General features: G+C 37.5%; 1 protein-coding gene across 1 annotated transcript in view; it reads right to left on the bottom strand.

Annotated features, from left to right (window-relative positions):
• Nucleotides 1-13,681, bottom strand: part of CACNA1H (calcium voltage-gated channel subunit alpha1 H) — a 446,470-nt gene that overhangs the window by 33,770 nt on the left and 399,019 nt on the right. Inside the window, exons 25-26 of the mRNA XM_074197130.1 lie at nucleotides 8,009-8,160; nucleotides 179-288 (exon numbers count right to left, since the gene is read on the bottom strand). Coding sequence (XP_074053231.1) covers nucleotides 179-288; nucleotides 8,009-8,160 — 262 coding nt within the window. The remainder of the gene's footprint in view (nucleotides 1-178; nucleotides 289-8,008; nucleotides 8,161-13,681) is intronic.

Raw genomic sequence — 13,681 nt, 5'->3', positions numbered from 1 at the left:
AAACCCCCCCAAATGATCCTGTTTAGAGAAGTCAGAATAATGACTGTATTCCAGAGTCTATTGTCTTTAACCTTTTCTCCTTTCTTCCCTATTCCATCCCCACTTTGGACAATTATTATCTCATGCTTCCTCAGTCAGGGCTCCCCTCATCCCCAGCCTCCTTCCCCTCACCATATACCTGTCCTTGAAGAATCGACGGAACCCAAAGGCCACCAGTTTCAACATGGCCTCAAAGACGAAGACGATGGTGAAGACATAGTTACAGTACTTCAGGGCCTCATCCAGAGACTGAAAAGAAGCTCAGTGGTTAGTTCAGCTCCCTTGATAAAATGAGATATCAAAGATGTGTAAGAGATCATCTCAAGCCTCTTCTGGCATTCTGGCATTCTTTTGTCAGGACTGTAAAGAGGGGATTTCTGTTTTCTGGGAGGTTGGATTGGATGACCTCTAAAATCCCTTCTGAGGGATCTGAGACAATAATTCTGTGATTTACTCCAACTTATTGTATTGAGGAGGAACTCGCCTCAAAGAAATGATGTGCCTAAAGTTCCACAGTGAATGGAGAAGAAGCCAAGCAGGGGCTAACCCCTAATTTTGTTTATACAAAGTTTTATTTTGTTTTACTTTGGCTCCTTACAAGGTTCTAGGACTCCAAAGCCCTCTCCTCCTATGGCCAGTTACCATTTAAAGTACAAAGTGAGGCTTCTCTTTTTATTGAAAATATTTGTTTTCATAAAGTTGATAAGCATAAGAAAAACATAAAATATACTTCCTGAAAACATAAGCAATGCAACAAGAAGACATTTTTTTCCAAAATTAAGGATTGACTCAGTGGAGGGGGAGGGAATGGACTTGAACTTGGAGGCCCCTTCTGGCTCTTGATCTTATGTTCCTTTATCATCTATCTTCACCCAAGAAATCCTACATTTCACTTGTTTACTATGAACTAAAAGTGTGGAAGAAGGTTGTGTATTTTAATGAGACAATACCAAGTTATCCATTACATTTGAGCTAAATTGTAATATATATATATATATATATATATATATATATGCTTATATATCCTTGGGTCCTTCTTGTTTTTTATTCTTATGGGTAAATAACATTCCACAACACTCATATTCCACTTTATTCAGTTATTTTCTCATCTTAGATATAGAAGTTTCCAACCTTTACTACTATATGTAGGGATGCTATAAATATAGTTTGTATTGTTGGGTCTTTTCTTCCTGTTTATAGCTTCTTTGATAAAAAAAAGTTTTTATCATGCCTATAGCATGATACTTCTTTGAGGTATACAACTAATAGCTATATCATTGAGTTATCCAGTAGAAGTAATTTTATTATCTTTATTTTATAATTTTAGGTTGGTTTCCATAAGAGTAGAACAATTCATGATTCTATTAACAGTGAATTAGCATTCCTTTTTCACCCCACAACCTCAACAATCCTGAAATTTTTCATCTCTTAGTACTTTTGTCAATCTGACAAGTATAAAGTGATAATTCAGAGTTGTTTTAATTTGCATTTCTATGCATATTAATAATTTTGAATAATTTCCCAGATGGTGGTTGATCATGTTTTTTCTTTTGAAAATTGTTTATTTATGCCCTTAAATAGTAAAGGATGGCTCTTAATCCTATAGATTTGTATAAATGCTCTGTATATTATAGATGTCAGACTTTGTTGATAGCTTATTTTTACTTCACATCCATTTTCCCAAATATCCCTTTTTTCCTAGACACAGAGCCCTTGATACAAGGAATGGAAAAGTAAGATACAGAAATAGTCAACAAAATCGACCACTATATCAGCCAACTTGGGTTTTATATTTATATTCTTCCAACTCTTGCAAAGGAAGAAGGAAGGTAGATTCTTATCTCTCTTCTTTGTGACTTAGTTTAATCATTCAAAACTTTTCAGCCTTCAATTTTGAATTCTATTTGCTGTAGTCTTTGTGCATATTTTTTCCTGATTGTTTCACTTTGTATCAGTTCATATAAATCCTTCTATGCTTCTTGGTATTTATCATATTCATCATTTCTTCGACATAGTATATTCCATCCCATTCATGTACTACAATTTGTTTAGTCATTTTCCCAATTAGTGGGTGTCTACTTTGTTTTCAATTCCTTATACTACAAAAAAGTATAAAGTCACTAAGAAGTCAGACATTTTATCAAATATAATACAATGATTTTTTTATATCTCATATCTTTTCTTCAATTTGTGAAAATGTTATTTTAAGTATTTTTACAGAATCAAAAACACATCTAAGTCAATTAACAAACAATTATTAAACACTTGCTACATGCCAGACTTTAAATTATGTTCTTGTTCAAGGAATCCTCTGGGATCTCTTTCTGTCCCAATGTTTTCTGTCCTGGTCCTCCCTGGGTACACTGTCATACAAAATTCTCTGAGACCTCTTCCTCAGTGTCTATAAATCCTTCTGACCATTCCCCTTAGCTTCCCTGGGCTGGAAAATGAGTCACTGTAATTTTTTCTTGGCTTTCCTGATCAGATTTTTTTCAGTCCTTCTCCCTCCTTCCCCTCTCTTCCTCCCTTGCCCTGCCTTGCTTTCCTTCCTTCCTTCTTTCCCTTTCTCCTCTCCCCTTCTCCCCACCACAAACCCCCATATTCACTGAGAAGTCAAGAAAAACTAAACCCATTACTAATAGGTCTCATAGTCTAGACTTTTGTTGATAAGAGTAAGCAGATCAGTAGCACTTTAATGCTTTCTCTCATTCTGCCATCTAGATTCTACCCTCAAAGTTTGTGGTTCTGGACAGATTCAGCCCCAATGACCTGAGTAAGAGTAAAATCTAGGTGTAGAGAAAAAGTCTTTGCCCATGGTTCCCTATCAGAACCATTTGAAGGAACTTGAGTCCCAGATAATATTAGCAGAAAGAGCAATGAAGCAGTATCCATTTACACATGTTAGAAAGTGTTTTCCATTTCATTTTGTTTATTTCTGTTCAGATTAAATCTGTTACTGTTATTCAATGCCTATAGCATGATAAACTACTAAATGCCTCAATCTGAATTAATTTAGGAAGTTTCTAATTTTTGACCTGATAAGAGACAACTAAGCCAAGGTTAATAAATTAATATTCTGTGTCCTTACTATTTGAATCTAAGTATGAAGAAGATCTATAGAGTATCTATGTATCCATGAGTTATGATTTATTTTATATAAGCTGGTCTTTTGGCACAGTATCTTGTTTATTCTTGAAAATAATTTATGTACTAGTAGAGATTATTTTATTAAATAAATATTATAATTCACTTATAATTCTATCTGGTTCTATATTTTTTTCCTATTAAATTTCATTTGTAGCTTACTCATTTTCTCTTTTTGAGATATAGGGGTTTGGGTTCTCAATTTCTCCTTTAATTAATCTGGATACTTTATAATACAAGTATTAATTCATGTCACTAAAATCCTCAGTTCTGTTTGCATGGAACTGGATATAGTGATTCTGATTATTTTCTTTATTGTATCTCCATTTGCTATGATATTGCACTTTATTAATTTAAATAATTTGGATTTCCTTTCATTTTTTTATTTAGAGGAGATCAGATAGCTAATAATCAGTTTTATTGGTATTTCAAAAAATACACCTCTTTAGTTTGTTAAAAATAAGTTTTATTTCCCTTTTTGAGTCTATTTGTGCTTTAATTCTCAAAATTTCCTTCTCCATGACTTTTGGGGGATTGATTTATTGAGTTTCTAATAAATGAATACTCAGTTCATTAGTTTTCTCTTTTGTTAATGTAAATGCTCAGGAATAGAAATTACATCTAATGACTACTTTAGATGCATCCCCAAAATCATGGCATGTTATTAATGCCATCACTGACTTTGATATAATATTTATTGCTTTTTACATTTATTGATTCACTCAATATTTAGGTTATTGTTTTTTAGTCTCTCTATCTGTAGGTCTGTATCTTTCTTTTGTAATTTATTCTTTTTTACTGGGTTGCAGTTTGTAAAAGATGTTTAATGTTTCTGCCTTTATTAATTTTATTTTTTTTCTTATGTATTTATTTAGGAGGGCTTTAGAATATGACAAATTTTTTGTGAAAGTAGCATGATTGCTCCCTAAATGAGCAGACTAAAAGTCATATTTAATGATTTCCATATGGGTCTTTCAATACAGTTTTTCTAATATTCTTCCTAATTCTGATCTTTTTCCTCATTTAACTTTCTTAGATTTATCAAATTTTGAAAATGTTAACATTTTCATGATATTTGTGCTTATTTTCACATTTACTATTATGCCTTATTATCAGCATCTTTTGTATTTCAGTTAAGCTTTTCTGTTATTCAGTACAATATTTATTGTTGTTAATAATATTTTTATATTGCATTAAGATTTACAAAGCACTTTTACATTTTATATTATCTCATTTGATCCTCACAAGTTTGTGATGTAGGTGTTATTTTTAGCTTACCTTACAGATGAAGCAAGTGAAGCTCAATGAGACTAAGTAAGTAAGGTCACATAATAAGTGTGTGGAACAAAATTTGAATTAGATCTTCTTGACTCCAAGTCTAGCACTCTATCTGATATGCCAACTAGCCGTATTAATACTATTTTATAGTATGTTGTTACTGCAAGCATTGATGGCATCAACTGCAATAATATAAGTGCTCAATTTGACCTTTGTGTAGCAGACAATAGCTAGTTAAAAATTCTCTGGCCTTCCAAAGTAAACTGAAATCTGGTACCCTAGCTGCGCTGATCTTGTGAAGAATAGAGAAAAAGCTTTTCTTTCCCCCAGAAGAAAATACATCCTTCTTTTAAATAAATACCACCTGTGCCTTGGGGGAGGAAAGGGGGGCTTCAGGGGAAGAATTGTAGACTTAGGCATGGGTGTAAGTGGATCTCAGCTTGGGAAAACATCATCTCCCTTATCTATGGGACCCAGAATGAGAAGACCTTGGAAAGATTTCCCTCTTCCCTTTCCTTTGAACTCCAACTTTGGGAACTTCACAAGTGAAAAATTCCCTAACCTATGGGTACTTGGCTGACATTACAATTTTTTTCTTAAAGCACTTCTTTCTCTTCCCTTAGTTAGTTAATTAGTTGATCCACCTTTTTTGACTCTATTTATTTTCTAAGCATTAATAAAATCCTTTTAATTCCTTTTGACTGAGAGATGATTCCTTATATGAAACTGTCTCACTTCCTCTGACCTAGGGATCTCAGAGCTCTGGGGCACCTACAGCATAATGTGGTTTTTCTGCTTGTTTCTTTTAAATTATCTATTTTAGCTTTTGTCTTATCTGAATTTATGATTATAATTTCTGTTTTTTTAAGTCAACTGATCCATAATAAATTTTATCTAAGAAAACTACTGTATATCAAGATGGTCCCATAGATGGTCCCATATCCTTGGTATGTTTTCTGTAGGCAATGTTTTCAAATCTAGTCTTCAATTTTGTTTTCATGAGCAAGCTAATTTCATTTACATTCAAGTTTATGATTATTAAGTTTTTTTTCTTAATATCCTATTGTGGTGTATTTAGTGCTATTCTCTCCAAATTTTCTTTTTCTAAACAGACAGTGATAATTCTCCTAAGTGATTTACTCAATTATAGGATGACTACTGCTACTTTCATTGGGGAATATGACCCAATCCTAAAATATAGGGAAAATTTTCTGTGTTAGTTAAGCCCTGTTTCAGACATCAAGGTAGAATACAGTGTGTTTGTGAATGCTGTTCAACTGAATACTAGCCCTGATAATGTGTTCTCTCTGTCTCTGTCTCTGTCTCTCTCTGTCTCTCTCTGTCTCTCTGTCTCTGTCTCTGTCTCTGTCTCTGTCTCTGTCTCTCTGTCTCTCTGTCTCTCTGTCTCTCTGTCTCTCTCTCTCTCTCTCTCTCTCTCTCTCTCTCTCTCTCTCTCTCTCTCTCCCTCTCCCTCTCCTTCCACATTGAATGCTTCTCCTAGTATTCTGTTTTGACCAATTAAAAAAAGAATCCAAAAAATTTTCCCTTCTCACCCTTTTTTAACTTCTTCATTGGTTTGTTCTTCAATTGTGTCAAACTATAACTACCAAAAGGTGAACAGTCTTAAGATGCCAACCTCTTAGAGGTTTCATCTCATCATTCTAATATATGTATCTTTTTAAATCTTTACTTTAATTTCATGCCATCTTAAAATCTGACAAACATGTTGCTTATGCCTTCATCGAAGTCATTGATAAGACTACTGAAAACTATAGGACCAAATATAGACAAGGAATTACAAATCCTTACTGTGTCCCTGAGGTTCTCTGCCAGCTTGTGCACCATGCTGTCCTTCTCTGGTCCATCATTTTTTCCACTTAAAAAGTAGGCAGATTTGTCTTGGTGATCATCTTTAAGAACCCTTCCTTCCCTCACAAACTGATCCCCCACAAGTCTTATTTTTCTAAGCAGACAGTGGTAATTCCCTTAAGTGATCCACCCAAATGATAGACTTGGGCTACTTTAATTGGCAAAAGCATCCAACTCTTTTCTGTGTTAGCTAAACCCTATGCCAGAGATCTTGAAGGGGTTTCTTGAAGCTTTTGGCTAAATCCCAATTATTCAACAAGTGGTTCTTAAAATTTTTTTTATTATATACCTAATCAGTATCTAATCTTTGAACTAGCATCCCAATATATACATAAATTATAGAAATATTCTACCATACTAATATACTTTTGTATGTCACATTTTACATGTGTGAAATACAAATTTTTATTCTAAAGAGTAAATTAAACAAAATACACAAAATTTAAAAGGATGATACAAATATGAAATAAATAATATTTATAAATAATTTTTGTTTTACTCTGTTAATAGTACAATTGCCACTTGTGGTCTTGATCCCACTAGCAATAGGCATGAGCATTTCAATCTATTTTCTATTTCTAATCTGCATCAGTTGTTCCTCTTTAGATGGTTCTCTGATCCTGGGTGGAGATGTGTCACCATATCCATGTCAAACTTAGTGTGGACACTCTTACAGCTTTTAGTCCTATCATAATTCAAAGCTTCAAGTGATCTATCAGTCTTAACCTCCCTAGAACTAGAATTGCTGGTGTGAGCCAGCTTTTAAAGCAGCTTGTTCATTTTGTGAATGTTAGTTTAATTAAAATTTAATAATTCAACTCACAAACCCACTTAATTGGGCACATTTAGTCTGCAGTGTGTTGCAATACACTGAAAATGGATGAAGAAATGAGTGAGAGACCACTGTCTCTTTCTCCATGTTGTGGATCTCTTCCATTGGTTAAGCTTACATTATGCAGGTGACTCACAGCCATACAAAGTGAGTCCATATATTAGATATTAATAAAGCTAATTTCTTTCTTACTTTTAGGGTGAAATAAATAGAAATAGAAATTTTAATATTTTTCTCTCCCTTGAACCCATGAAGTATTTTGTATACTTCACTTTGGAGATTAATTCTTTAGATAATGAGTAATAAATTTGGAAGAGGATTAGTGATCACCAAATCACAGTCACAGAACATCAGGTCTGAAGGGAAACTTAAAACCAAGATGATCCTAGCATAGTTCTTTCTACATAGTTTATAATAAATAATTGCCTGCTAACCAGAATTCATTTGGACAGAAGTCTTAGGATAGAGATCATAGAATGTTAGACTTGAAAGGGGCTTTAAGACAAATAGAATATGTAGAACATTGGATCTAGAAAGAACCTCAGTAGCCCTTTTCAATCTTAAAGATGGGGAGACTTGGAAAATGAAAGGGAATTATTTTATTTTATTTTTATTTTTTGCAAGGCAGTGGGGTTAAGTGACTTGCTCAAGATCACACAGCTAGGTAATTATTAAGTGAACTCAGGTCCTCCTGACTCTGGCCCAGTGCTCTATCCACTGCACCACCTAGCTACCCCAGAATGGAAGAGAATTATTTAGGATTTCTCTTCAAGTGAACAGTAGAGGAGAACTGGGGCCCAGATCTCCTGACTCTCAGTACTAGTTTCTTCCTGAATGGATGCTTACCTTGGGCTGGTTATAGTGCTCCATAGACATGGTGATCACATTGATCCCGATGATGAAGGTAATGAACAGGTCCAAGTAATGGCTAGTGCACAGGCTGTGGATGGACCTCCTGGTGGGCGAGTAGTCAGCATAGTATGGCCTGCGCTGGGCCTCTATGGAGAGAGAAGGGAATGCACAGGGCCGGTGAATGTGCTGGAGACTGGCCATGGCAGAGCAGGGATGGGTACAGCCACTGACGTTTCCTTCCTGCCCTTTTCCCATGGCTCCCGATTGGGGAATCGGGGCCTGATATTTATCTTCCAGGAGGCAGATCGGGAACTTCTGAGGGTCTTGGACAGGGTCACACCATGCAATGCTTGCCTATCCAGCACCACCAGCTCCCAGACTCCCGGTCCCAACTCTCAGAAGTACCCGATCCCTGTGCCCAGGAAGCTTTTGTGAATACATTTCCAGATAGAATGACTTGAAGATCCTGATTCCTATGAAGACAGCCTTTTTCCTGGGGATTTCTGAGCCTTCCAGGGCCTGGCCTGCATTGGAAAGTGCAGAAATATGAGGAAAAGGACCAGAGGAAAGAACCGAAGGGGCGAATATGGGGATGAGAAAGTTGAAGAACCAAATGTTTCCACATCTCTGACTTGTTTGGGGTAGCACAAGAAGAAAACCCATCTAAAACTTTAGCTACATCAGCTCCCTGGCTGTGGAATGCATTTGGGTCGAATGTGTCTGCCAACAGTACTTTTAGAAATGGCTGAGTTTTTTTTTTTTTAACTGAATATTCTTATATGCCTTGTTAGCCATCTCTGTTACATCTAATTTTTTTTGATGATCACATTTGGGATTTTCTTGGCAAAGACAATGGAGTGGTTGGGCATTTCCTTCTCCAGCTCATTTTACAGATAAGGAAACAGAGTCAATCAGTGAAGTGACTTGCCCAGGTCACATAGCTAATAAGTGTCTGAGGTCAAATTTGAACTTGGGTCTTCCTGATTCTAGTCCTAGCACTCTATCCAATGTGCCACCTAGCTAAGTATATAGTATCCTTATATAATGAGTAATAACTAAAGTACAACCATCCCTCTGTACAGCTAGCTCTTAGTTATCCAGGGCCAGAGTCTTCTATGTGGGAATTATCCAGACCCAACAATTCTTTTCTTTCTTTCTAGTGTTTTCTGCTAAAGAGGAAAGCTTGATTCCTGGGGAAGAAGGAGTAAATTGGAGCCAATCAAAAGGTGAAAGTCTATTTCAAATAGATGTTTAGATTTCAAAGACCTCCAGTGCTGTTTGTACCTCTCATTAATATGAATAATTAAGAGATGGCTTCTTTGACCTGCTACAGCTCATGTTGACAGGATTATGTGAAGGGGCTTTAGAGACCACTACCCAGCTAGGTAGCCCAGCAGATAGATCATTGGATCTGAAGTCAGAAAGAACTCATCTTCCTGAGTTCAAATATGGCCTTAGACACTTACTAGCTATGTAATCTTGAACAAACCACTTAACCCTGTTAGTCTCAGTTTCCTTATCTGTCAAATAAGCTGGAGAAGCAAGTGACAAACCACTCCAAATCTTTGCCAAGAAAATTTCACATGGGGTCACAAAGAGTCAGAAATGACTGAACAGCAACAACAATAACCCAGCTAGTAAGTGATAGTATCACAATAGTTAAAGACTTGAATACATGTATTTCCTCACTTTTTATATAAGGAAATGGAAGGCTGGGATGGGTAAATGATTCACTCAAGGTTTCACAAGTAGTCAGTCCTCTTCAGAAGTGGGATTCGAACTCAGGAATTCTGAAAAGATACAGTGTTCTTTTCCCATCTCGATTCTATCTCTATAATTCTATGTAGTCTATAATTCTGTGCCCAGAAAAAAAGGATTGTAGGGAGATTTGGATCCAGTGCCTGCTGACCCAATGGGCCACAAATGCCATCCTAGCTTTGGCCCCTCAACATCAGTTTTGATGACAACGAATGGGTCTGACTATACTTCAAAGCTGAGAATCAAGGAAGTGATTCTCTAGGTGGCCTAATAGATAAGAGTGCTGGACTATATGTCAGAAAGACCTGAGTTTGAATTCTTCCTTAGATACTTACAAGTCATTTCTCTTTGCCTCAGTTACCTCATCTGTAAAATGGGGTCAATAATGGTACCTATCTTATAAGGAAAACACTATGCAAATGTTAAAGCTGTATATAAATATTTTAATGTGGTTGGGGATTGGTTTGAGTTATTATGGTATTAGAGCAATTACTCTTAACCTGGAACCCATGGAAGATTTCAGGGTATCAGGGAACTTGAATAGAGGAGAAAGTATGACATCTACATCTTCACTAACTTCTAAATGAAACTGAGCATTTTCTTCAATTAACGATGCAGGTAATAAACTTTCACCAGACTGCCCAAAGTGGTCTCTGCAACAAAAAGGTCAAGAGACCCTGTATTAGTGGTGAGGGATGGGGATAGGAGAATTCCATCTTCTTCTTGGTTGTGGGTAGAGATAAAGGAAAACTTTCTATGTATGTGAGTAACCACTATAAAAAAACACAGACTAAGTACCTACAAACCAGTCACTCAATAAGGAAAGTCTCTTCTCAGATATAAGGTGAGCCTAGGATTGCAGAACTGGCAAAAATCAATAGCTTTAAGATCTGTAAGGCATTTTACAAATATTCCCTACACTGAATGAGCACAATAACCCTTTAAGGGGGAGAGTTTTTTTAAAATCTTCATTTTATGGCTAAGGAAACTGATGGTCACTTGACTCGCCCAGGGTAACAATGGAAGTAGGATCTTAAATCCAACACTCTTTTCATGTTACCTCTCTGGGAAGTGACTTGCCTAGAGTCATACATCCAGCAAGTATGATGGCTAAAGCTTGAATTTCAGATGTCACTAGAGGAGGAGGTGTGGAAAAGGAGGAAACATCAGTAGAGCCATCTGGGGCACAACTAAGTTGATCAGTATATGGCAAAGAAGTTACAGTTTGGAAACCCCAAAGAAAGCCAGAGGGAAACATTTGATGGTCATAAGGTACTCATATACCATGGGCATACCAGGTTATCACCATACACATGCAACATGCACTGGCAGAGGCTGAGTGTGTGTGTGGGAAGCTTATGCAGAGGTTATGGTAGGAGGGAGGGATAAGTGGTTTGGGGTCATGATTCAGGATTTGTGATCCATGCAGCAGTCAGCTGCTATGGGGAAAAAGCCAAGTGTCAAGTCCTTAATCCAGGGGATACTTGGAATAGCAAAGGGGCTTAATCTAAGGGATATATAGCAGCTTCCTATTGGACCAATTCAAGAGTTCTCCATCAAGCAGGGTCTCAAAGGCTGAGGAAGGCACCTGAGACTCAATATCCACACACATGCTCCTTGAAACCCTGCTAAGCATGCTAAGGAGCCCCAGTAGCTAAGGAGAGGGTGGAATATAGGAGGTCCAAGGCTAAGAGAACATTCTGGAGCAGAATAGCGGTGAGCCCAATGGAGTAGGAAGAGGGAAGCAATCAAGCACGTCCTCAGTGATGCTAGAAGGCCAAAAATCGAAGGCAGGGGCAGCGTCTTCTTGTTTCTGCCCTGGCCTTCACACTGAGCGTCATTATCTCTACAAAATCCACTTTTCAAACCTGAGTAGAATAGAAACTCCTCCCCAGCTCAAGGCCCAGCTCATAGTAGGTACTTCAAGAATACCTGTTGGCTGATTGAGCTCTCAGTGGCAGCTAGGGCTGTGCTGAGGTGGACAGGGCTCAACAGGCCAGGGAGGAGGAGCTAGTGGACTCTTCCCCTAAATCTTCTTTGAGTTTGTTGCTTCCCTTCCACATTTTAATCCTTTTCTGACAACCTCTTTTCTCCAAAGGTTCCTTTTACCTGTCTTACTTTGGAAGAAGAAGAGTCAGGGAAGCTCAAGGCTTCCTCTCAGAAACACTGGCCCCTCTGGCCTAATAGCACCGGCTGAGCTGCTCTGATATTTGCCTCTTTAGGAAATGCTAGAAAGCAAAGAAGGCAGGAAGGTGAGTGCCCTACAAGGCCAGGAAAATACCTGTGTTAGGAAGGATGCCTGGAAAACAAGGGAAATGGTTTTTAACTTTTGAGAGGGAAATGCAAATGTTCTAAAAATCACACACTCTTGTCCACTTATTTATTCATCCATCCATCCATCCATCCATCCATCCATCCATCTATAATCTCTCTCTACCAGTCTATCATATATATCCATCCATTCATTCATCTGTCTAAACATTCATATATCATCTTTCTATCTGTCTATCTATCTATCTATCTATCTATCTATCTATCTATCTACCTATCTATCTAGGAAATCTTTCTGCTCCTTTTTGATTCTCCAAAGCTTTTAGTGCCTACTTCTTTTCAGATGCCTTCCTAGACTATCCTCACCACGTTTAACTCTTGTTTCCTTGCCTTCCCACTACATTAACAGTCTCTATACTTATGTGATACTATCCTCTAAACTACTCCTCCTCCCCACCCCTTGAATGAGATCTTCTCAAGGATACAATACGGATCTATTCTCACTCAGTCCTCTCTTCCTCTTCCCTCAGCCCCTATTTGTGAAATCCCCAAGGAAAAGGTCTTGATCTTCCCTTCTTTCTCTTCTCTATAGTATAAGCTCTCTAGCTGTTACTTCTTTTCCTTAGTCCAGATCAAGAACACTTTTAGAGAAAGGTATGGAACTCTGTGGATTCCCTTTAAAGGATGAATTTCTGGAGAATGAGTTGGATCACCTTCTTTGTCTCTTCAGGACCAGTATGTCATCAGAAGTCCCATCTCTCTGCTCACTCCTCTTTCCTCTTCCCAACTCTCTCTGGTCTGACCCATTTACACACCAATTTCCTTGCCTCTCTGAGGATGATTATACCCTTGGACCCAACTAGATAAGGAATGAGTCCTTCCCTGAATTGCCACTGCCTTGTTGGTTCACTCCCAGGTCTATACAACTTATTTACTATATGTCTTGGCTGTATGTAGCTATTTCCTCCTCCCCCTTCTCCCTCTTCCAACCTCCCCTTTGGATATTGTTTTCCTCCATTAGAATGTTAAGCTCCTTGAGAAAAGAGGTCTTCTTGTTTTCTCACTTTCATATCCTTAGAGCTTAGCAAACCTCCTGGAACATAGTAAGTCTTAATATATCAGTCAATGTAATTATCTGTCACAAATTGGGAACTTCCTAAATGGAAGGTCTCTACCTTCTCTGCTTCCCCAGACAGAGCTCCCTAAGGGTAAGCACCCTAGGTTTCTCCTTTGACTTGTCTCCTTGGCATCTTCACTGACAAAGGGCTGGACATTTCAGTGGAACTGGGACCTCAGAGATCAGAAACTATTCCAATGAAGTCCTCTCTACTACAAGGGAGCAGTGAGATTTTATAATTTACTTAAAGACACAAACTTTATAATAGATACACCCCCAATGCTGAGCTTGCTAATGTGTTCCCTGCTGAAGCCAATAGACAGGGGCTTTCTAGTCTCTAGCATACCAGGAAATGCTTCTGTCTTCAGGGCTCTGTGTGCATCTATGTCTTACCTCCCTTTGTTCCCTATGCTGAACTATATTCTTCATTACCAGTTCTTTCTTGTTCACACCTTAGTTTTCCTGCCTATGTAATTAAGCTGGAAAAGCTCAATACAACTGTAAAGGTAACACTAACAAAT

Source organism: Macrotis lagotis, chromosome 8, assembly GCF_037893015.1.
Source record: "Macrotis lagotis isolate mMagLag1 chromosome 8, bilby.v1.9.chrom.fasta, whole genome shotgun sequence".
Lineage (NCBI taxonomy): Eukaryota > Metazoa > Chordata > Mammalia > Peramelemorphia > Peramelidae > Macrotis > Macrotis lagotis.
The sequence above is the reverse complement of the archived record's forward strand: the minus strand, read 5'-3'. Positions and strand labels throughout refer to the sequence as shown.